General features: G+C 55.5%; 7 protein-coding genes across 7 annotated transcripts; 5 read left to right on the top strand and 2 right to left on the bottom strand.

The window, feature by feature from the left end:
* Positions 1-956: 956 nt before the first annotated feature.
* Positions 957-2,502, top strand: COL26b_000772 (uncharacterized protein; the record flags this gene model as incomplete). The annotated part of the gene is made up of 6 exons (XM_053173737.1): positions 957-1,047; positions 1,106-1,132; positions 1,197-1,312; positions 1,362-2,242; positions 2,292-2,419; positions 2,468-2,502. The coding sequence occupies 6 exons, from the start codon at positions 957-959 to the stop codon at positions 2,500-2,502; spliced, it is 1,278 nt and encodes a 425-aa protein (XP_053042294.1).
* Positions 2,503-6,191: 3,689 nt separating this feature from the next.
* COL26b_000771 (uncharacterized protein) lies at positions 6,192-8,851 on the bottom strand (the record flags this gene model as incomplete). The annotated part of the gene is made up of 8 exons (XM_053173736.1): positions 6,192-6,569; positions 6,619-7,248; positions 7,299-7,640; positions 7,690-7,770; positions 7,818-8,057; positions 8,104-8,164; positions 8,195-8,456; positions 8,506-8,851. 8 exons carry the CDS (start codon positions 8,849-8,851, stop codon positions 6,192-6,194), a joined length of 2,340 nt encoding a protein of 779 aa, XP_053042293.1.
* Positions 8,852-10,114: 1,263 nt separating this feature from the next.
* COL26b_000770 (uncharacterized protein) lies at positions 10,115-12,460 on the top strand (the record flags this gene model as incomplete). The annotated part of the gene is made up of 2 exons (XM_053173735.1): positions 10,115-10,288; positions 10,343-12,460. 2 exons carry the CDS (start codon positions 10,115-10,117, stop codon positions 12,458-12,460), a joined length of 2,292 nt encoding a protein of 763 aa, XP_053042292.1.
* Positions 12,461-14,011: 1,551 nt separating this feature from the next.
* COL26b_000769 (uncharacterized protein) lies at positions 14,012-17,202 on the bottom strand (the record flags this gene model as incomplete). The annotated part of the gene is made up of 6 exons (XM_053173734.1): positions 14,012-14,029; positions 14,082-14,168; positions 14,217-15,442; positions 15,488-16,762; positions 16,836-16,954; positions 17,168-17,202. 6 exons carry the CDS (start codon positions 17,200-17,202, stop codon positions 14,012-14,014), a joined length of 2,760 nt encoding a protein of 919 aa, XP_053042291.1.
* A 1,179-nt stretch (positions 17,203-18,381) lies between these two features.
* On the top strand, positions 18,382-19,799 carry COL26b_000768 (uncharacterized protein; the record flags this gene model as incomplete). The annotated part of the gene is made up of 3 exons (XM_053173733.1): positions 18,382-18,717; positions 18,811-19,481; positions 19,532-19,799. 3 exons carry the CDS (start codon positions 18,382-18,384, stop codon positions 19,797-19,799), a joined length of 1,275 nt encoding a protein of 424 aa, XP_053042290.1.
* A 149-nt stretch (positions 19,800-19,948) lies between these two features.
* On the top strand, positions 19,949-20,808 carry COL26b_000767 (uncharacterized protein; the record flags this gene model as incomplete). Its single annotated transcript, XM_053173732.1, has 2 exons — positions 19,949-19,962; positions 20,286-20,808. 2 exons carry the CDS (start codon positions 19,949-19,951, stop codon positions 20,806-20,808), a joined length of 537 nt encoding a protein of 178 aa, XP_053042289.1.
* Positions 20,809-21,565: 757 nt separating this feature from the next.
* Positions 21,566-23,281, top strand: COL26b_000766 (uncharacterized protein; the record flags this gene model as incomplete). Its single annotated transcript, XM_053173731.1, has 5 exons — positions 21,566-21,675; positions 21,765-22,704; positions 22,790-22,929; positions 22,985-23,113; positions 23,161-23,281. 5 exons carry the CDS (start codon positions 21,566-21,568, stop codon positions 23,279-23,281), a joined length of 1,440 nt encoding a protein of 479 aa, XP_053042288.1.
* Positions 23,282-23,750: the final 469 nt, after the last annotated feature.

Genomic DNA, 23,750 nt, shown 5'->3' with positions numbered 1-23,750 from the left:
CCTACCCTCCAATCCGCGTCTATCCGCCCACCAATTCGTTTCCAGTCCGTCAGGTCGAGCCGGGCTCTCAGACTCCCAGTCTCGTTCTGCCGGCAAATCATGCTATAACGAGAAACATGATCGAACAATCCGCCAACATCGGATCCGGTTGACGCCTGGGATCATCGATGCCCAGAGACAAGCTGGGTCTCGGGCACCGCAGCAAACTGCACCTTTGAACCGTGGTTGACTTAGCCTATCCTCCTCGTCCTCGTCGTGACCCTCTCCCTCACCTCCGCCCCATGCTCACGGCCGCGTCCCACGGACAACCTTGTGCCCACTCAGGTCCTCCCGCCTCCCGCTTCCCGCGAGGCGGACGCTACAGCCACGTACCCCATCGCGAACCCACAGGCAAAGGTCCCTTTCCTCAGCTGCCTCATCCTGGCCGCAGTCTTCTATTTCTGATTCGGCCGGGCGGTACTGGCGCAAGGGCTGTTGTCCCATGTCGACGTTTATTCTTGCCCTACCCGTTTCCACGCGGGAAGTATTGCGCGGGCTGTCATACATGAAGCATATTAAAGCAAGTCGAGCCCAGACTTTGCCCAAGCCTTTTTTTCTGCTCGCCACAGAGCGTCAGGTCTCGTTCGATTCTTATTGCGCCCGTTTCTTCCTTCCCTTTTTTCCTTTCTCTTCTGGTCCTGTCTTTTTTTTTCCTTCCTTGCCCTCTCCGACAATTACGACAGCGGGGACTAGATCAGCACTTTTTTTCGTCTGTTCTACTCATACTGAAGCCGCGGGACGGTTTCTCGTGTCCCCTTGTTTTCAGTAACATTCCTTTCTCAAATGAGTCGTCGTTATTAGGCAGCCCAGGACAATTGGCTGTCCCTTCCATTCTCAACTTCAATTCGCTTTTCTTTTGGGGCTACCAATCAAGTAGTAGTCCCTTTTAAAACAAAAAACTACCATTTTTAATCAAGATGGACGGTATGAAGGAGCCCAAGCCGCAATGCGGCGGCAAGAAGGGCGGAACCAGCGAGTACGATGTCGGTCTGCACGTCGCCGGTCTTTGTAAGTCGCAAACCTGGCGAACATCACCTAACCGAACAACTTGGCTAACTTGGCGCAGTCTTGGTTTTGGGATTTTCAATCTTTGGTACGCAATCAAAAAACACGCGACGAGGATCTCGTGGGGCCGGAAACTAACTGAGTGGATGCAGGAGCTGGATTCCCCGTGATGGCCAAGAAGGTCAAGTGGTTGAAGGTCCCTCCCAAGGTCTTTTTCGCATGCAAGCATTTCGGTACGGGCGTGCTGATCGCAACGGCATTTGTCCATGTAAGTGCATCGCCACTATGACAGTCATCGGAGACTAATAGCAACACAGCTGCTTCCCACCGCCTTTGGCAATCTCATGAACCCGTGTCTGCCGGACCTGTTCACCGATGACTACCCTCCCCTGCCCGGCGCCATCATGATGGGTTCCATGTTCATCCTCTTCACCATCGAGATGTGGATCAACTCCAAGGTTGGGGGTCACTCGCACGGCGGCCCGACAGGCGATGTCATGTCGCATTCTCATGACGCGCATGATCACGCCGTGGGAATGCCTTCTAGACCGCCGCGCTATGGACGCAACAGCTTCGATGCCGAGGCCGACAGCATCGACTTTGAGAAGAAGGTTGCCCAGCGCGCCTACGACGAGAAGTTCCCGTCGTACCAGGAGAGCACCTACGGCGCGCCCCCGCCATCCAACTTGGCCGATTCCGATATGCCTCCTTGGTTCGTTGTCTTTTACGAGCAATATGTGCGCCAGCGCATGGAGATGATGAACATGATCCGATCAACCCAGGAGAAGCAGGTTTCGCAGGTCGCTGTGCAGGAGGTCAAGCAGGAAGATCCGTTCTATGACGAGGAGGGGCAGGCCGTTGACCCCGCTGTGTATCGCAAGATGTCTCTCAACATTACCATGCTTGAGGGTGGTATTCTGTTTCATTCGGTGTTTGTCGGCATGACCATTTCCATTACCATTGACGGCTTCATCATCCTTCTCGTCGCCATTCTTTTCCACCAAATGTTCGAAGGTCTTGGTCTCGGTTCTCGTATTGCTGCTGTTCCCTACCCCAAGGGCAGCATCCGTCCGTGGGTCCTGGTCGTTGCTTTCGGTACCACCGCTCCCATCGGACAGGCCATCGGTCTCGCCACCCGCAACACATACGACCCCGACAGTGCCTTTGGTCTCATCATTGTTGGTGTCTTCAACGCCATGTGAGTGCAGCTTTTGTCCTGTGCCACTCTGCTTGCTAATGTAAACCAGTTCTTCCGGACTTTTGCTTTACGCTGCCCTGGTGGACCTCTTGGCTGAGGATTTCCTCTCTGAAGAGGCCAACCGCATCCTCACCAAGAAGGACAAGATCACCGCGTTCTGCTACGTTCTCGCCGGAGGTCAGTTCATCTCATTCCATCACACAAACCCCGCTAACTCTCTAGCAGCCGCTGGCATGTCAATCGTCGGTATCTTCGCCTAAGCCATTACCGACAACCGTGGGGATCCCCGATCCTTCATTCCCTCGGACACGCCTCTCGCGAGGGAACTAAACCCCAGTTCAGTCGAGTCGCCAGCCATGACTCCCCACGATACCCGACGGGCGATCGAACGGCGCAATCGCCACCTCTACGACTCGACAGGACTTGATAGCAGAGAATGAACGCTCGTTATCTTCAATGCTGCGCCGGATTTTGTCATGCAAATCACAAGGGAAAGGACTGCTTGGGGCTCTACCGACAGCGGTTTCTCACAAAATCTATCCACATTCGTTATTCTTGCTATCTCCGTCACCCATCCCCCCAACGCACGAGTCTGCAGTTGGGCAAAGATCCTTGTATAATAGTAGTGATGTGGCGTGTTCCTAGCTAACAACCACACGAGAAAGAGCGTACGGCAACACAGGCGCTGTTTATTTCGGAAATAGTTGGGATAATGGTTCAATGAGCAGTTAACAGTGTAGCTAATGACTTGAGCGCACACAATGTTTTTCACGAACAGCACGCTAGAAGCATGGAACCAGGCATACTCATGTACGATAGTTGCATTCTTTTCCCCGAAAAAAAAGGGGGCGGCATGGCATAAAAAGTAGATTGCATCAATACCACAACTCTTATACCACCCATATATGATCTCCAACTTTTTGCACGGGAGCTACTCTCTCCGCGCGTCGCTTTACCCACCCTTACATTGGGTGGATTTCTAAGCGTCTATGAAGGCAGCCTGATGTCTCAAGCCCGAAAGCCCGAGAACACCGATGCCGATGTGATGAAGGGCGACAGCATCTTATCAATCAAGGCCCCTCAACGGCGAGGAGGAGGGATTAAATAACCGATTTCCTCCTGACGACACCCGTTTAGACTTTCTTCCCCAGACTTGAACGGCGTCTGGAGTAGAGTGGCAGTGAAGCCCGGGGGATATAATAAACGAAAAGGGGAAGCGAAGACAAGATGCCAAGAGTGTATTGTATGCGATGTTGCAGCCAGGTTCGCGGAAACGAGCAGTCGTCGACACTGGGCGGTAAGGTATATAAGAAACCCAAGAAATGAGAGGAAACACAAGAAGGAGGAAGCGACGTTGAGAAAGGGTTGGCGTGCCTGGGAGCCGCAGGGGGTAGCCCGCCATCGACGAGTGAGTGGAATGGGTGGTAGTGGTGATGGTGGTGGTAGCAGTAGCAGGCCGCCAGTCCGAAGGGGAAATGCAACCCGGGAATAAAGCGATGGGCTCGCTTTGCGCACTCCCTCCTCCTTTTCTTCTTCTTTTGTTTTACACACTCTTCAGCTTGCAGCAGCAGGCATTCCCGTCATTGACCGTAGCGCAGCGGATGGCGTTTCTGCTCCAAGGGGGCAGTGCAACCGTAGCTTCTACTGCAGCACCATGCTAGTAGGGGACTCAAGGTTGTCACGGGAATTTAACCATGTCTTGTATAAGGTTATTACACGGGCCGGAGGGAAAGAAGCGGGAGAGGGGGGCCCGCCTGTGTCTCTGTCTCTGCCTCCTTCGTTTGCCCTTCTTCCCGCGCGCGACTACTGCAAGGGGCAACGCTACATTGCATTGCAGCTTGCTGCCGTGACGTCTCTGTGTGTCTCTGCGAGATGCGTGCGATGGTAGGCTGGTGGTGCGAGTGAGAGTCTGGCGGCGCTATTAATAACACCCCAGACGTTTTGGGGACCGGGGATGCGTCTCCGCGACTCCAGACGAAAAGAGAGACAGGGGGCAGGGACCGGGGTCGGGGCAGAGAGTGGGATGGATGTCATGGGGGAGGGTTCAGGCACCGGAGAACAACAGCGACCAAAAAGCATGGACGTTGGATGGGAGGGATCGACGGCGATGATGGTGTGTGGTGGTGCGTGTGGTGGTGGTGGTTCTAGAAGTCTTTGTTGCTGAGGTTTTGTTTCCCTTTTCTCGTGTGGTGTGCCATGTAGTACATGTAGGCTGCGGCGCGTACGCAGCAGACCTCGCATGCTTAGGTGCGTATCTGCAGGAGGCACAGACGGGTATCGCGGCCAACGCAGCACCTCGAAAGTGAAGCTACTTTTCTTCGACTCGAAATCTTGAGCCTCTTTGACGGGAAGCACCGAGGATCTGGGGAAGATCCCCAAAAGAAAAAGCCTAAGACATCACCCCAAAGCCTAAAGAGAAGTTGGGTTGAGGGGAAAAGAGAGATTGGCTTTTCTTGGCAGGCGTCAATGAGGGGACCGGACCAGCCAAGCAGGCACAGTCTTTTTTCTTTCTTTCTGGGTTTAGGCTTCTTGCGAGAACAATAAAGTGACTGAGTCGGTCGAGGACAAGATGAAGCGATTCCTGGGCTGGGAGGGGCAGACGACACATCTAGCGCCAAGGTTGTCAAGCACTGATGATCAACTCTGTTCCTCTGCTCTCCTCCAGAGAGAGTTGAGATTGTTGCCTGTCTGCTCACGAGGCCGAATAGCCAGAGTCTCTCCGCTCTTGCCAGCTTGGCATTTCATGGTGGACTCTGGATGAGCGCTGACCCGACCGTGCGTTGCGTCTGTTGTTCGGGATCTTCGGTGGGGTTTCTTTGGGTTTTTGGTTTTGGTCTGGGTCGTCGAGTATCAGAAACCGACAGCCCTTACAAATTCGAGCCTTGGCGTCTGATGAACACAGAACTACACACGTACCGCAAGCTTGCATTTCTCGTTACCAAACAACATCGCTGAGTGGTTGACACCGAAGGACATACAAAGGGTTGCATTCTCTATGCGTTCCCTTTCCTTATTGTTCGCTCCGGCGTGTTCCGAAAGGGCTTGCGTAGGACTTGCGTGGACTGATGCAACTGTATATCATTGCTTTCTTATTGTTGCTGCTGCTTTGTCTCATGGAACGATTTTCATCCGACGTTTTGTAAATTACTTGCATTCTGCTGACGGTCGATGATCATCAGGTCAGACACTCAAACGAAAAAACAAGAAAGTCGAACCGGGAGGTTGCGAGCCCGAACCAGAAAACCTGCGATGTCGTTAATTGGGAGTATGGGATAACGGTCAGGAGGGGGGGTTTCATTCGGGCATACTTGCCCTACGGTATGCCTCACTTTTTGGTCTTTTGCTGTCAGAAGGAGTGATATGAATCACGACATGATTTCCAAATCGGGATGATTAATAAGGGTTAATACAAAAGGGGGGAGGTCGTGGCGAATTTCGTCATATGGCAAAGAGTTGAGATGAAAGGGATTGAGAAACGACAGTGGAAACAATTTTGGGGGCATGAATTGGCGGGATTTGGGGCATTGGGCATTAGTTGGCGGCAACACATTGAGCTTGTCTGCTTTTTGACTTTAGAAACACTACGGCGATTCAGGAGGGCAGGCCGAAACGGAATGCTGCGAAATCGGTGGTGGTGGTGGTGTAGATGGGGCTGACGAAAGAGAAACGACGCATTTTTGGATGGAGTCTAGAAGTGCCGGCAGACACCGAAAGACGAGCCGAGGGCGATTACTCACGGGCATCTTCACACGGGTCGTTTTCTATCACCTGAAGAGATAGGCAGGGCGTTTTGTTTAGCAGACTTTGCTTCAATGCGTGTCATTCCATCGTTGTTTTTTTCCATTCATTCAAACATTACACAATATGTACACAGAAGGAGGCTTCAAGTTGGCCAGAGTTCGCCCCACGGAACCTTTTTGTCCCAAGGTTAGAGGTTCGGACACCACACCTACTGGACGGTGACGGTAGTGTTCGCGCGGATGTCGTCGCTCGAGGAGCCGACGAGGATCTTGAAGTCGCCGGGCTCAACGACATACTGCATCTTGATGTTCCACAGTCCCCAGTTGGCAACGGGCAGGTCGATGTTGACGGTCTTGGTCTCGCCGGCCTTGATCAGGACCTTGGAGAATCCACGCAGCTCCTTGTTGGGGACAACGACGGTGCTGACGACGTCCTTGATGTAGACCTGGACGACCTCCTGGCCGTCGCGCGTAGAATTGTTGGTCACGTCGACGGAGACTGTGACAGTATCGGTCGCTGAGGGGGTCGAGGATGAGACGGTGACGTTGGAGTAGTCAAAGGTGCTGTATGACAGACCATAGCCGAACTGCAGTTGTTAGGAAAGGCACACAAGACAACGGGCCACTACTTCTTACCTCGTACAGGGGAAGGGGGGTTGACAGGACGTAGTTGCTGCCAAAGACCAAGGTGCCGTTGGGGTACTCCTTACCCGGGTTGGGCCAGGAGCGGGCAGAGTTGAGGTAGTCGTAGTAGACGGGAGTGGTGCCAACGTCGTACGGGAAAGCGACCGAGAGCTTTCCAGAGGGGTTGACGTTGCCGTAGAGGATGTCGGCCAGGGCATGTCCGCCCTCCTGGCCCTGGTAGAACATCTGGACCAGAGCACCGGCCTCGTCGGAGATCCAGGGCTCGGTGATGGGCTTGCCGGAGCTGAAGACGACAACGGTAGGCTTTCCGGTGTCGATGACGGCCTTGACGAGACGGCCCATGGCGCCGACGAGCTTGAAGTCGTGAACATCAATGTGCTCGCCGGTGGTGGCGTTCAGACCAGCCCACAACTCGTCCTGGTCACGAGACCAAGTTCCAACAACGACGACGGCAACGTCGGCGGCATTGGCGGCAGCGACGGCCTCCTCGAAGCCAGACTCGTCGTTGGACCAGCGCTCGGCACCCTTGGCATAGGTGACCTGGCCCTCGCTGGCGGCCTTGATGCCATCGAGGGGAGTAACGCCGTACTCCATGGCCGTGTGGATGACATAGTCTCCATACTATTTGTTGGTCAGCTCTTGCTCATGTAGCTTTTTCTTGTTGGTCTTACGTTGACGTATCCGTGGGCCATAGGTCCAATAACAGCAACATGTGCGTCCTTCTTCAGGGGCAGAGTGTTGTTGTGGTTCTCAAGCAGAACAATACTTTCGGCGTCGAGGTCGCGGGCAACCTTCTTATGGGCGTCGATACCAAGGTAGTTCAAGATCTCATCATCAGGCACACCAGTGTATGGGGTCTCAAAGATGCCAGCTTTGAACTTCGCACGGAGAACACGGGAGACGGCAGTGTCGACAACGTTCTCGGGCAGAGTACCGTTGGCGACAAGCTCGGGGATGTACTGGAAGCTGTAGCGGCCACCGCCCATCTCAACATCGTTGCCGGCAGGGAGAGCCTGTTATAGTTAGAGACTTGCAGCGAAGCAGCTTTGCAGGGAAACATACGTTCATGGTAATGCACGCGTCGTCGGTCTCTTCGCAGACAGCAAAGGCGTTGCCCAGACGAGCAGTGCCACCAGCGTCAGACTTTACTCGTCAGTCAAAGCCAATACCGAAAACTACGGCCAACTTACAATGACATAGTACTCGTAGCCCCACTCTTCGCGGAGGATCTCGGTCAGGAGGTGGTGGTCGGCAATGGTAGGCACTCCGTCGTAAGAGTTGTAGGAGGACATAATACTCCAGGCGTCGGCCTCGAGGATGGCGCGCTTGAAGGATGGGAGGTAGGTAGTGCGGAGCTCTCTGGGACCGCCGTGGACCGGAGCCGTGTTGACACCCTGCTCAGGAGAGGCAAAAGCAGCAAAATGCTTTACCTGTGCAGTATTAGCACAAATCGACTTCATTGGCTCGCAAAATTACCATGGCACAGACGCCCTCTTGTTGGAGCCCTTTGGTGTAGTGATACCCGTACTCGCCAACGCTGCTTTTTGTCAGTTCGAGTCAGCTTCACGGATTCTTGCGCTCATACAGGAAGGGATCCTCGCCGTAGGTCTCCTCGACTCGGCCGAATCTCAGCTCGCGGGCCAAGTCGACGACAGGGGCGAAGATCTGGTTGACTCCGAGAGCCTTGGACTCAACGGCAATGACCTTGGCCATCTCCTCGACCAAAAGAGGGTTCCACGAGCAGCCCATAGCAATTGGCGAGTTGAAGATGGTGGCATTGAGGGCCAGGAAGCCATGAATACCCTCGCTCTGGATGAAGGCCGGAATACCTGCGCATTCTTAGCACCAATCGACCCAATTGACTCGCAACAAACTCACCCAGAGTCGTGTTGTGGACAAGATAGTCTTGGCCAATCTTTGCTCCCTGGGAGATGGTCTCTGGGGTCGCGTAGAGACCGGTCCAGATGGAGTTGGCCCTGTGCTCAGCAGCCCAAGCCAGGCCGGTCTGGTTGAGGCGGCCATCGGTCAGGTTGAGGTAGTCACGAATATCTGCCTGCAGCAATTGGGACGTCTTCTCCTCAATGGTCATGCGCTTGAGGAGATCCGAGACTCTGTCGTCAATGGAAGCTTTGGGGTCCTTGTAGATGGGCGTGCTGCTGTTGGATGTGCTGTTCTGGGCGCTGGCGAGCGCAACCAGCGAGGCGAGGGCCAGAGAGAGCTTCATGATTCCTGCTCCGGTGTCCGGTCAATGGAACTCAGGGTGACGTTCGGCTAGGGCTCCAGAGATCAGTGGACGCGACTCAGGATGACGCGCGCCGTTGGAGGGTATTAATACGCTCGCAATTGCTGGTCTGCACTCCGGCGAGTCGGCAAAGGCGAGCGACATGATGCCACGGCCAAGGAACCTGAGCAAATAGACGTAATTGCTTTGGGGCAAACAGCCGATGGGGAGAGTGCCTTCTCCGCATCGATCACAAATCCCTAGTCCACCCCGAAAAGCAATATCTGGAGCGATGTAATGCTAATTTGCTCGGAGCAGCGGTCTTCTCTGTTGTCCATTGGGTGGAAGTACACGACCCCTGACCGTTCCTGCACACGGCTTCTTGGGGACAGTGGCGGTGTTGGAGACGAAAAGACGGTGACCTCACGAGGACCAGGAGCTGAAGGACAGCAGACTAGGAGCCGAAGCAGGCCATTTTTTCTTCCATTTTTGCCCGTGAAGCTGGCGATGTACGGCGTGTAGCATGAGGGGAAGCTGAGTTGGGGTTGAAGTTGGAGAAGCTGCGGGTGGCCCTAGATCTGCAGGCGCACGACTAGGGGTTTTTGCTTGGGGTGGGCGAATAGCCGGTGCTTGGCGGGTGGACCCTTGCCGGCTGGTTTCCACCAATCCCGGTGCTTGCGGCCCCTACTCATCCGGAGCCCGAGAACCGCCCAAACCCGACCACTGCGGGGGGAGCAAAAGCTCGCTGGGGCACGCTGGGCCGCCTGAAGACCTCGCTGAAAGAAGGAACGCTAAACGGCGCCGGGACGGCAGGGACCCCACAGTGAAGAGATCCAATGGCCCAGATCTCCGCAGTCGCGGCAGAGTGGCCTGCTGATGCCTCTTTGCTCTCCCGCTCTCACACTCACCAACAAACTCCAACCCACTCACGCAATCCTGCGCTGTCGGGCCGCACGCCGCAGCCAATCGGTCCCTCATAATGGCTAAACTGAATCAGTGGCCTCGCGGCCGAGGCTCGCTGCATTGCGGATACCGGCGGGATTGAGAGCACTGGATTCGCTGGCGATAGTCCCGACAGCGGGACGCCGCCGTGCAACTCGAGCCTACTCCGCCTGATTCTTCTGCCCTCGCCCCAAGGCCGTCGTACAAGAGACGAGATTCACTCGGTCCTCATCAGCCTGGCCGAGCTGCCTCTTGATCTTCTAAACCTTTTGGTAGCTGCCAGTTTGCCCGTCGAGATACCTCCTTTTTGAAAAACACTTCGCCATGGTCCGCCTCCGCGATGGAATGTGGCTGCCCGCCGAGGGCACCACGACGGAGTATGCGGAGGAGGTCTACTACACCACCGAGATTGAAGGCGGAAAGGGCCTCAGTCTGCTGTGTCCGACGAGGAAAATCAAGTCCCGAGGTCATACGTTGAATGCGAGCACCGTCACTATTGTAAGTCGAAGCAACGGCCCATTCCTGGAAGCCATGTCACTCATACCCAGACAGGATGTCAAAGCCGAGTTTGACGGCGTCATCTCAGTCGAAGCAACTCACTGGGCCGGCGCCCTCAACAAGGGCCCTCATTTCGAGCTTTTCCCTGATGGAAGACCCGAAGTTGAGGCACAGATCCAAAAGGGCGACAAGGGCACGACTTTATCCTCGGGTTCGCTGTCCGCCACCATCCACCCCGATTTTGACATCCAGTTCCACAGTACCGACGGCTCCAAGCGGCTGACGTCCCTTGGGAGCCGAAGCGTAGGCCTGGCATACAACCCTGCGCCAAGCACACCAATGCAGACCGGGGACATGCGCAACTTCAAGCACTACATGTTTACCCAGACCACTCTCGGCGTCGGTGAGACAATCCACGGCCTCGGTGAGCGATTCGGCGCCTACAACAAGGTTGGCCAGTCTATTTCTCTTTGGAATGCCGATGGCGGCACTTCCAGCGAGCAGGCTTACAAGAACGTCTCGTTCTGGCTTAGCTCCAAGGGTTACGGCGTCTTCATCGATACGCCCGGCAAGGTGGACCTTGAGATCGGAAGCGAGCGCTGCAACCGCCTGCAGACCGTGGTCGAGGGCCAGAGGCTCAAGTGGTATATCATTTACGGACCCACGCCCAAGGACATCCTCAAGCGGTATACGACTCTGACGGGCAAAGCCGGCAAGGTCCCGAGCTGGAGTTTTGGCCTGTGGCTTACAACGAGCTTCACCACCAACTACGATGAGCAGACGGTCAACACCTTCCTCGAGGGTATGAAGGCCCGCGGCTCGCCCGTGGACGTCTTCCACTACGACTGCTTCTGGATGAAGGCCTTTACGTGGACAGACTTTGTGTTTGATTCCGAGCGGTTCCCCGATCCCAAGGGGCAGATTACACGTCTCAAGGAATCCGGCCTCTGCAAGAAAGTCTGCGTCTGGATCAACCCCTACATCGCCCAGCACGGCGCGGCTTTCAAGGAGGCAGCAGAAAAGGGCTACCTCGTGAAACGCAAGAACGGCGACGTCTGGCAATGGGACCTGTGGCAGGCCGGCATGGGCCTGGTAGACTTCACGAACCCCGAGGCCTGCAAGTGGTACGAGGAGAACCTTAACAAACTCTTTGACCAAGGCGTCGACGCCATCAAGACAGACTTTGGAGAGCGCATCCCCACGCTGGACGTCGAATGGTACGACAAGACCATCGACCCCGTCAAGATGCACAATTACTACGCCTTCATCTACAACAAGGTCGTGTACGAGGCGCTGCAGCAGCGCTACGGTGAAAACGAGGCCGTCCTCTTCGCCAGGGCAGCGTGCGCCGGCACCCAGCGTTTCCCCCTGCAATGGGGCGGTGACTGCGAGTCGACCCCGGAAGCGATGGCCGAGTCCATCCGCGGCGGTCTGGGCCTGGGCCTCAGCGGGTTCTCCTTCTGGAGCTGCGACATTGGCGGCTTCGAGGGCTACCCGCCCCCCTGGATCTACAAGCGATGGGTGGCCATGGGTCTGCTCTGCAGCCACAGCCGGTTGCACGGCAGCAGCTCGTACCGCGTGCCGTGGGTCATTGACGACGACGACCAGAGCGAAGAGGGCTGCTCGCAGACGCTGGCCAAGTGGACCGCCCTCAAGTCGCGCCTCATGCCCTACATCTTCTCGCAGGCGCAGGCGGCCGTCGAGCAGGGCATCCCCCTGTCCCTGCGCGCCATGTGCATCGAGTTCCCCGACGACCCAACCTCGTGGTACCTCGACAGACAGTTCATGCTCGGCCCCAGCATCCTGGCGGCGCCCATCTTTGAGGAGTCGGGCGAGGTGGAGTTCTACCTGCCCAAGGGCAAGTGGACCTCCTACTTCTCCGGCGAGTCCCGCGACGGACCCGGTTGGTTCAAGGAGACACACGGCTTCGGCACGCTCCCGCTCTACGTCCGCGAGAACACTGTTCTCGTGCTGGGTAGCTCCAACGCCGTCGGTGCTGTGTACGACTACCGCCGGGACGTCGAGGTCAGGTTGTATCAGGTCAAGGAGGGTGCCAAGGCGGCCGTGGTCGACAGCGAGGGCAAGGAGCTTGGTGTTTTGGAAGTGGGAGCGGACGGCAAGTTGAAGGACATGACGCTTCTCAACGGGAAGATCACCATTACCGAGCTGTAAAGCGGAATGGTAATCATTTATGAAATTACGATGCTATCTGCATGAGATATCTAGGGTTAGATGGCATAGAACAGGTTCAACTTCGGGATTCCTTTCAGATGTGTCATGAGATGCCGTACTAGCTCGCCGTCACAGGTCTGCCGGCCCGTTGCAGCGGTGAGCCAACCGGGGTTTGTCGGATACCGGCTGTGTCCATCCATCAACCGTCCCCGCGCCAAGTGGCTTGACATCACCTCATCTCCGGTCAATGTCCCCTCTCATCTACGCTCGTTGTTGCCGTGGTCTGATGTAAACGAACCTCGCTTCTCCGAATCTGTTCCCCAAGCCCCTCTCGTCGCTAAGAAAGAACCCTAGTCGGCCAGAGTTTCCCCGCGAACCACGACGATCGATCCCCACCTTTTAGCCCTTTGCCGTTCTCCTCCCCGCCCCGCATCCAGGCCCCCCGACCCCAGATCCCAGCCAAGGCCACTCAGAGCTCTCCAAGACCGCCGCTACGCATTTGCGGTGCTTGCATTGCTAGTCCTGGCTTTTGTGTAATTCGTGCCACGGCACCCTGGATAAGTTTTGCTGTTTGGCGCGGCTGGAAGTTGGCTTGCGTAGATGACGATGAACACCCCAAAATTCGGTCTCGGGCGGCCTTCTCCAAGTCGCGGGAGATGGCAAGGGTTCCCCAGGTACGCTTTAGGTGTGGGGTAGGAAGCTCAGGCGTGTTCGGACGAAATGTCCCCAGCTGGTCTTCTCAGGCAAGTAACCTCAAAGCATATCAAAATATCTCTCAGTAATCAAAGAAGAAGTTGATTTGGGGCTGAAGCTTATTCGGTTCGAATCACTCGCTCTATCTTTAAATTAAGGGGCAAAAAGGAAGTGTGGCATGATGAGGTATTATCTGAACTCGGATCTACCACGTTCGGGCACCCAGATCGGCATTTTGAAAACTTCCGAAAGCGAGTTCCACCTGTGAGGTATCGGACCATCCGACAACGCAACTAGCTGGTCCTGACCCGAGGATGTGAGAACCTGGCAGAACCAGTGGATGACACATGTCGTCCAGTACGCTGGATCACCATGCGGGCACCGCTTCCTTGCAGCTTCACCCGAGCCATGTCAATCGAGCCTCTGGAAGCCTTCGAACGGGTCTGATGCCCGGATATCGGAGTGCAACTCTGCAGTACGACTTCAAGGGTCGTGTTTGTCCGTTCGCTTCTGTATGGAATGAGGGGAGTATCCGAGGTACAATGTACAGCAAGGCAGCAAGGAAAAGGAGACTAAGTCACCCGAATCGCAACGGCCAAAAAGGTAAGCACATAGATACTACTCAGGATACTGAGACAGATACGGAGTGATTATAGAAGAAACAAATCCGATAACCAAGGTCTGAGAAACATTATTGGACCCCGTAAACGCCTCTATGTTGGAGATATCTCCCAGCTAGATCTTCATATATAACGTAGGTATCCTGATATGAGCAACTTGTCCAAAATCCGATGAGGCAACGTCACCAAAGGGTATACCGCATCATCCTGAGCCTCCCATGACATTTCGCGCAAGAGGCTAGTTCAAATCAGTCCACTGCGTGTATATGTTAGCCAGTCCCATGGAATCTCGTATAGGGCAAACCCACATTATCTGGCGCATTCGTGACCTCCTCGTATGCTTGCATGATCTCAAATCCCATTGCCATGACGTGTTCGTAAGAGTCATCTTGCACCTGTATGTCGTTAGCATATGTGAACCAGTCATTCGAGGGTTTACACACCCAGCTGAGCACCGTTTTGGCAGACTTGTGTGCTTTGTTCTGCCGCACACCCATCAGAGCCAGCCCCTGGAGCACGAGAGTGTCCTGCAACCCCGACTTAACGACGGGTGCCAGGATACCTCCTATTTCCTCATCACCAATCGGCACAAGGGCCGGGATGAAGTTCGACAGCGGACTGCCTGGTCTGCAGATGATGATGGTACCCAGGATCGCATCTCCAGGACCCTTGGCCCTCACGATACCGCACGCCTTGGTCTCCTGCAACGCACACCTGTACAGCTCCAAGACCTCGGGGTTTGCGTGGGTGTTGACGAGGTCCAGCACCAAGTCGGCATTGTCAAGACCGTGGATGAGATCAAAGCTCAGGTTGGCCCGCTGGACACTCTGGAGTAGGCCCTCGGGGATGATCCAGTTGCTCAGATCGTTGATGATCAAATTGGTCAGCCGCTTCGGGAATTGCACATCCCAGCCGTTGTTGGCGAACCAGTTCTTCACTCCGCCCTCGTCAATCGGTATGCCCAGGAAGATGCCGGGGAACGTCGTGCCCAGCTGCAGCTTCTTGACACCCCGCTTGCCGGTCAGGTACCGCAGAGCTCGTCGATGAAGGGAGCGTCCGACCGAGACGTTCCGCTTCGTCGGGTCCACGAAGATGGCACCGAGAATGCCGATACCTTCGAGGAAATAGGTCGCTGCAAAGCCATACAGGGCATGCGTGCTGCTGTTTCTGACCACGAAATGCGCCTCCTCGACGTCCTTGTTGAACAGTTCGAAGCATCCAGCTGGCATGTTCTCCAGGTGGCCCAAGTCGATGGTGTTTGCGCGAGCGACTGCTTTGATGAGCTCTTCAAGTCCCTGAGTGTCTCGCTCGCGGTCGAATTCTTCAACGATCCAGTGCTGCCGGGATTTGAGGACCTTCTTGCTCTTCCGCAGTGTCCCCGGAAGCGTCCCCTTGGGCACGAACACGCCGCACAGAGCGCGGACCAGTGCATGCATGGCGTTTTCTGTAAAGTCGAACGTGCAAATGTAAGTGCCGATAGACTTGTCCATGGCGAAGTCGTATGGTGAGCTGACGGCCACGACAATGACCGACTTCTTCTGGCCGCGCGTGCGCAGCATGGAACACATCATCTCGACGTGCTTAGTGAAGCCGGCTTGATACAGATTTCTGTTGGCATCGGCAGTCACGATGATGATACAAGAGGCTCTATGGATGAGGTTCTCGTGAACTACTCTCGTTAGCTAGGCAGGCAGTCTCGGGTAAGTCGACTTACCTGGCCGGACTCCGTTCGCAGTATAGCTGGTATGGAGGAGCTTGCCATGTCGAGCTCTCGCCAGAGAACGCCCAAACTCTCGAAAGACGCCTTCTCCACTCATAATGGCGCCCTTTTCCCTGTGTAACCACTTATCGTGAGCCGTGGGCGCAAGCATCTGAGCGTCTTTTGCCTGGAGGATGCTCTTTGTCAAGCTCGACGCCGGCAATGGCTTTACAAGTGGTGTGAGGAGCAACAGCTCTTCCTCTTGATGCATGGACTGCGACAGAGGCAAGAGCTTCTCCTTATCTCGGATGACCGTTATGGAGTCGTCGTACGCCTTCCTCGAGAGCGCCATGTGACTCGGGTGCAGCTTGGACAGAAGCGAGATGCCAGGGGGGTTGAGAGCGGTTTGCCACGATGTGCAGGTGTCCTTCAACCGCAGCACCCGCTGTAGAGAAGTGAAGATCCGGTCTTTGGCAAAGATGCCGTTTTCCACTCCGAGTTTCAACCCCTTGATGGCTTCCAGCTGGACATCATAGGCTCGGCACAGTAGCACAAGGTCACAGCCAGCCTCGACAGCCATGACAACTCCGTTCTGGACGCCGAGGTCGTGTGCGAGGGACTCCATTTCGAGGCACTCAGAGATGGCGACTCCATCGAACCCCAGCTCTTCCCGTAGGAGATCATCCACAACCTGGTTTGATAGGCAAGCATGCGATACGTTCATGGACGGGTTTGAGATGCCACATCCCCCGACGAACATGGCATCGAGCTTACCGGTCGCGATTGCATTGCGGAATGGTACCAGAGCACTCAGGCTCAATTCTTCGAGGGTCTGAGTGATGATGGGAACCTCCAGGCTCGAACCCAGGAAGTCCAGATTGCCGTACGAAGGAAAGTGTTTTCCGCACGAAGCTAGTCCGGCATCCCGGATACCGTTGATGGCAGCAATGCCATACTGAGAGACTTCTTGAGGGTCGTCTCCCGTGGCGCGGACACCGATTGGCTGGTACCTGGCGTTCGACAAGACGTCTAGAACAGGGCCGAGCATAAGGTTGATGCCACATGCTCCAACTTCAGTCGCAGTAGCCTTTGACACTTCATAGGCTAGGTCGACGCGCCCCGTGGCAGCCACGCCCATGGCGCTCGGGAACTGGCACACATAGTCCTCATCAAACAGGCTGTTTACGCCCCCGTTCTCCTGGTCCAAGGCGATTAGTAGAGGCTTCGGGTGGCCGGCTTTGTGAGCAATGGTCTGAAGCTCCTGGACCAGCTTGGCTGTCTCTTGGGCCGCTGAAAGGAATCAGCATGGATCTACGTACAGCCTCCAGTAAGTAGAAGCTGGGGGACATGAAGGTGTGCTAACTCTTGAGGTTCTTGGCCGTCAGAATGATGGTCCCGAGATGGTGGTCCTCAATCAAGGAGCGGATCTGGGGCGTGACCTCGGTGCCATCCCAGCCCATGATGAGCATCTGGCCAATGGCCCTGAACGGTGTGAGAGGACATGTCAGCGAGCGAATCGGGATAGGGTCAAGGTGACAGGCTTCTAGAAGGTCCAACGGAGACCAGGCGACAGGGTAGATGACATGGGGAGACGGGACCGGATGGCAGGGCGGAGGACGGAGGTTTCAGGCGGAACCTTCAGGTTGGAGAGAAGAAGCACACAAGAGCAGGCGGGTCGAGGAAGACGAGACGTACCAATCGAGATCCTGCCATAGTGGGTCGAGCTCCATGTTGAGCTGGGCCGTGGAGAGCGGTCTGCGACTCGTCACGTTTTGACGTGCATAGTACCTCTCGAGACTGCGAGGTGCCTTCAATGGGGAGAGGTAACGGCGACCCTTCTCCGACGTTGACGTTGAGTCCCTGCTGATGGATGGTCGCGAGTGCGGGTGCTGGTGGTGTCTGGAGCTGTAACTGGAGCTGGAGCTGGAGCCGGAGCCATCGCGCGTCGTCCGAGAGAGCGCGGACGTGGAGGAGTGGTGGTGCACCTGCGTGTGGGACGCCATGTGCGCCGCGCGGGAGGGGTGGTCCGGGCTTGCGCTGCCAGACACACGGCCCGATGCTGATTGGCTGCCGGAGGGCGGGGATATCGATTGGCCGATTCGTGCACGGGCCAGTGGTCGCGGCGGATGATGTGGGGCGGGTACGTACTGAGTGATTCGAGATCCATTTCTGTGTGTTAGCGTCTCGATCTTCGGCCTCGACAACGGAACGTTACATGGAGCCTCACCACGTCAAACCTTCTTTTCCCCGTCTGCTCCGAAAGTCTGTGTGTCTGTGTCTGCGACGGTGACAGTCTGCCTCTGCCCGTCTCGTCCTGGGTCCCACGCCTCAGTCCCCCTCCGTCAGTGTGGGGCCCTACTCCGATTCTGGAATCTTGGGAGGCAAAGCAGTGGTGTGCGCCGGTGCTTGGGTGCTTGCGAGTGAAACAAAGCAACAGAAACGAGTCCTTTGCCCATGTGAACCGGCCGTTGGTCAAGTAGTCTCTGACTCGGAGGGGTTCCAGAGGCACCTCGCGGTGCAACGGGCGACTATCGTGCCCAGTCCAGTGTCTCCAACGCTCCATCCCCCACCGACGGCACGTTGATGCGATTGCCCGTCGATACACTCGTCCTATCTCATACCACCATGTGTGGTGGCCAACTCTCTGTGACTGTGAGGGGCCATGACGAGGTTGCCAACGCCCTGGAACCCACGAGACTTCCATGCAAGCCGGGCCATGCCGGCACCGTTGCCTTTCGCCGCTCCGGTTGCAGAAGCGCCCTGCAGTGCCCGTGAATAATAGCCGGATCTTGCCCAGCGCTGCCTTTTATGTCGGGTCTTGTTCATGGCGTCGATATTGAAGATTAAGCCTGCAGCCAGCTCTCCCACTGCTCAACAACAAATCAGCGCACACCATCCAGTCTGACACCATGCCCATCGCCATTCCCAAGACGCCCAAGAATGGCATTACGAAATTCACAAACTGCCGCCTCGTGAAAGGCGACGCCCTGGTGCAGGAGGACATCTGGGTCAGCTCCGTCACGGGCAAAATCATCCACAGCCAGGCGGCCTTCTTCGATGACCTCCTTCTGCCAGATGAGACCGTCAACCTCGGCGGTCGCATCGTGTCTCCCGGCATGATCGACTGCCAGCTCAACGGTGCCTTTGGCTTCAACTTTTCCACGCTCCTCGAAGACATGTCTCAGTACGGCAAAAAGGTCAGGGAGCTCAACAGGAAACTGGTGGCCACTGGCGTCACTTCCTACGTCCCAACGCTCACCAGCCAACGACCCGAGCTTTACCAAAATGCAAGTTCCTTTTTCTGTGTTGTAGATTTCTAGAATACTGACCGATGACAGGCTCTCCCGTACTTGGGGCCCTCTGGCGGCTCACAAGTGGCCAATGACGGTGCCGAGTCTCTCGGAGCCCACGTCGAAGGCCCGTTCCTGAACCCTACCAAGAACGGCATCCACAACGTCGATGTCCTGCAGCAGGCAGAGACATTCGATGATCTAGTCGAATGCTACGGCGCCGAGAACATCGAGCCTAGCGCCAACGGTGGCTCCATTCCAATCAAGATGATCACCGCCGCGCCAGAACGTGGGCGGATGACACAAATCATTCCTGAGCTGCGGGAACGAGGTATCATCTACTCCATCGGCCACTCGGAAGCGACGTACGAAGAGGCTTCGGCCGCGGTGGCAGCCGGAGCCACGATGATTACTCATCTTTTCAACGCCATGCGACCTCTTCACCACCGCAACCCCGGTGTCTTTGGTGTCCTGGGTATTGCAGAGAGTCTGGCGAGGCCATACTTTGGCATCATCTCCGACGGTATCCATCTGCACCCGACCACCATTAAGATTGCATTCAACGCTCATCCGGATGGCTTCATTCTGGTTACTGACGCCATGCACATGATGGGTCTGGCGGACGGCTCGTATAAGTGGACGAATGGACAAGACGTCAACAACATTGTCAAGGTCGGATCCACGCTGTTGCTGGAGGGCACCGACAAAATTGCTGGAAGGTGAGTTGTTGCATTTGACTACGAAACTGTGCACCACTAACGATCGTCAGTGCCGTCACTCTGATGGAGTGTGTCAACAACTTCCTGCGCTGGTCCGGCACCGGCGTTCCGAAGGCTTTGAAGGCTGTGACCGCGACCCCCGCAGAGATGCTCGGCCTCAAAGGCATCAAGGGCTCTTTGGAAGACGGAGCTGATGCGGATCTGGTCATCTTTTCTGAAGAAGTAAGAGATGGCGCCACTCAGCTCGTAGTGGACGAGGTTTGGAAGGCGGGAACGATGGTATCGAGCCGGGAGGAGACCCAGTCGCCTATTGCATAGACTGTCCGAGTTACGATAGTGGGTGTTGATAAGACAAGATTAAAGGAAAGGGTCAAGCCCTATAAACTGTAAATTCATAGAGCTGCTATCCAAATATGCAGGAGCATAAGCAGGCAGCATTAGGTTTATGATATAAACGAGATTCAAAGATGATGGCCATGATGTAAGTGTCCTCTCAACCTGGCGACTTTGGCATCATCAGACCATTACGTCGTTCCTATGATCACATAAGTCCCTAATCACTTTACGAATTGACTATTGCGGAACAGTACCTAGGTATCTCTCATTCGCAGCGCAAAGTAAGGACCGGCTTATGTGAGACGGAGACTGCTATTCCACTCGCTGCACTGCGTACATAGTGACTGCTACGTGTTCATGACCAAAGTCCTTCCTGTTGGCCGGCACCTTGGGTATATAAAGAACATTGCGCATTTAATCCACTCGATAGCAAAGGCTACTTTTCAAAGTTCTTGCAGACCGTCTTAGTCGTGGAAACCAGTCCCTGTCCGTCATGGCTACCTCCGACGCGCCCCTTACTGCCCTTTACGAGGCCATCGAAAAGACTCTACGCGAGTTTCTCAACGGTTACGAGGACGCCTCGAAGGAAAACGACGCGTCACGGATCAATACAACCTTGACACCGGATTGCAAACGCCACTTCATGCCCCCCTCATTCCTCCAGGCCATGGGCGTGCCGACTGATCTTGCTATTGGGAATGAGATGTACGAAGCCAGGTTGGCCACCACCCTCCCGGTCTACAGCACGAAGAGGACGGAGATCAGCAATGTTGTCATCGATGTGCGAAAGAAGACAGCTGCCGCTACAACAATCCTCGACAGCGAGTTCATCGACGGGGAGTCTACAAAGCTGTATTTTGCATGGTTTATGCAGTTCACCGAGGACGGGTCACAAATAAAGGATGTTTGGGAGTACGCCGACAGCGTGGTACAACCCGGAATCTCAGCCAAGTGTCAGAAGCTCTTTGAAGAGCAGAAGGCCAAGGATTGAGTGAACTATGGCATTGCCAGATATGAGTTTATATCGTTATTGCAAGCCATCATTGGTTTATATCCGGTTCCAGTGAGGACATTTAGTACCTGTGGTGAGCTCATGTTGTAAGCCCAGATGCGTGGGAAGACATCTCGATGCGTGAGGCGATGTTTGCTCCAACCTGGAAGCCGACAAGCTCAGACAGGGACAATTACAGGGAGCTTCATTGTACTCAGTGGAGCTCATCTCCCCCGCCCAGGTGCCTCATTCCATACAGGTTCACTGGGGGTGCTCCCAGTCGCGGTTGAAAGGCCCCCCAGAGCAAACCCCATTAAGCGCCCCTCACTTGCCTCCACAGTGCGATAACGCCTGCAGCCGTCGACTTGCAGGCCAGCCAATGGCAGCAGACCAGCGGCCTGATAGGGGTTGGTGCGGCGTCTCTCCAGTCCAGGTCACCCACCACCTAACCTCCACGTCCACTCGGCTGCCCGTGGGTTGGCTCCAGACACAAGAGATCCCTCCGCTTCTGCATTTCCATCCAGAGTCGCTCGGACAAGACATTCGCTACATACCTCGACGCCCACTCGCCAGCTTGCTTGCTTTTTGCAACAGGGTCTTTTTTGTTTCCCGTTTGTGTCTGTCCTTCATTTTTTCGACAACTCGCTGCCAGGCTTCGTCGTTTACTCGCCCTCTGGGCCGCCCAGCCACCTCTGATCGTCCATCGTGACGACGAGCGCAATTCGTCTGCCGGCGGCTGGCGCAGTCCTACCATGCAATGGCCGCGTTCCATTCATTGTCGTCCGGCGCGACGCCCGGAGATGGCATGAGCCTCAACAGCGCTGTCGTGGATGGCCTGGATTCCTCCATGTTTGACGATTCTCTGCTGTAAGCTTTCCGGGGCGGGAAACTTTCTGGAGGCGCCTGTCGCAGTTGGGATGGGAAGAAGTCAGACGACTAACAGTTTGCTGTCGCAGGGATACGGTCAACGGCGCCTTTCCCCCCATACCCTTCACTCCCACCTACGGATTCGAAGACTTCTCCGCCACGGGCTTCGAAGACCCCTTCGCATATTCGAACCGACCCTTCGAGGCGCAGCCTGCCCCCGAGTTCAACCAGGACTCCCCTACCCAGGAGCTCGACAACAAGCTACTCGGCTTCTCGGCGCCCTCGTTCAAGGCGACGGTCGTTGACGGGAATGGACAACACATGGAACCTGGAATGACAGCCGAGCTGTACGGCATGTTCTTCGTCGCGGAGGACGTCTTTGGCGCCGAGAACAACGGCCGCCCGCTCGAGCTTACCTGCTACCGTCGCAACCTGTGGCAGTGCTCTGGACAAGTCACGCTTCCGCGTCACATTACGCATGCCGTAGACGAGCAGGGCCGGCAGATACCCGTTTTCGAGCTTGCCGCCTCCATCACGGCGATCGAGTCCATAGAGGGGAAGATGACGGAAATCATATCGATACCCTGGAAGAGCGCGCATCCCATCGGCGCCGAGGAGCCAAAGTCGTCTGGTGGCCCACCTAACATTGTTCTGGATCTAGCCAACGGCCAGGAAGTTGACGCGAATAGAGTGTCGCTGCCGCTGTCATGGAAGAGGCTGCAGTTCAAGCATGCGACGGCAAACAACGGCAGGAGGAAAGGTCTTCAGCAGCATTACCTGGTGCAGATCAGCCTCCTGGGGAAGCAGCAGTCGGGGGAGTACATCAAGATTGCTGAAATCAGCTCTGGCCCAGTGATTGTGCGAGGCCGTAGCCCGAGAAACTTTGACAGTCGCAAAGACATCCCTCTGACGGGCGAGAAGAAGCTTGAAAGGAGGAGCAACAGCGATGCGTCTGCCTCTGCTCCGCCTCACAAGGACAATGGCATGGCAACCCCGGTTCCAAAATACCAACCACCCAACAACCTTCAGGTACGCAGAGCTGCTTCGACTTACGGATTCAAGATGCTAACGGCTCACAGCAACCTCCAGAATGGAGCACGCCTCAACTGTACAGAGAAACGAGCAACAGTCAGCCTCCCGCAAAGAAACTGGCGCTGTCGCCGTCGCCGGGGATGTCTCGGCCACCGATCCCAGCGTGGTCTTCAGAGCCCGCGCGACAAGCGGCAAGGCCTTCAATGTCAAGCTCACGCCCTGGTATCTCGGGCCCCATTAACTTGTCGTTGTCGGAAGACGAGAGGAGCCCAAACAGGTCGAACTCGGATATTTCGAGCCCGCAGTTTACAAAGTCCATTGCGGCTGCCGTGCACAACACAAGTCAGAGTCCCAAAGAAGAGGACGATCTGCTCTACGAATACTTTCCACTCAGCGTGGACGACTGGTGAGTCTATCGTAAATCCGTCGCACACGGGAACTAAGAAACAACAGGATGCCGCCTGTGGAAGCCATCTACCGACCTCACGTCGTTCACCACACAATTGTGCCGCCCGAGATCAAGGCGCAACAATTACGCAGCAAGAGCAAACGCATGTTCACAGCCGAATCGTAATGATGATTTTAGACTGGATGTATCTGCCAGCCATCTTGGTATTCATACCCCTCGGCATGTATTCGCCTCATAGGGATCTATTTGAAATGATTTAACGAAGCCACCTCACGGATTTGAATGTATTATAAGCTAATCGGGGTTACCTGCTCGGCTATCGGGAGGCCGGGTCGTACAGGAAGGAGGGGCAAGACATACGGACAGCACGGAAAATAGGAAGGCGAGTCAGCGGTGGAACACGTGGTTATACCCGGATCTAGTGCCATTCAATGATCAGAAAGAATATACTCACCAACAGCCTGCGTTGGGCTGGGTGATTCAACTAACCGCTGCTATTGTGTGATGGTCTCGTTCCAACCAATCACATGACACGATGTTGGAGAACCAAACGTAGCAGCACAAACTCCAACTCAACCCCACAATCTATTCTCATTCATCTCATCTTTTCAAGGTATCGTACACGTCGAGCCCT

This window comes from Colletotrichum chrysophilum (genome assembly GCF_026319265.1).
Source record: "Colletotrichum chrysophilum strain AFK26 chromosome Unknown scaffold_3, whole genome shotgun sequence".
Classification (NCBI taxonomy): domain Eukaryota; kingdom Fungi; phylum Ascomycota; class Sordariomycetes; order Glomerellales; family Glomerellaceae; genus Colletotrichum; species Colletotrichum chrysophilum.
Note: the sequence above shows the minus strand (reverse complement) of the source record. Positions and strands in the feature narration are given on the sequence as shown.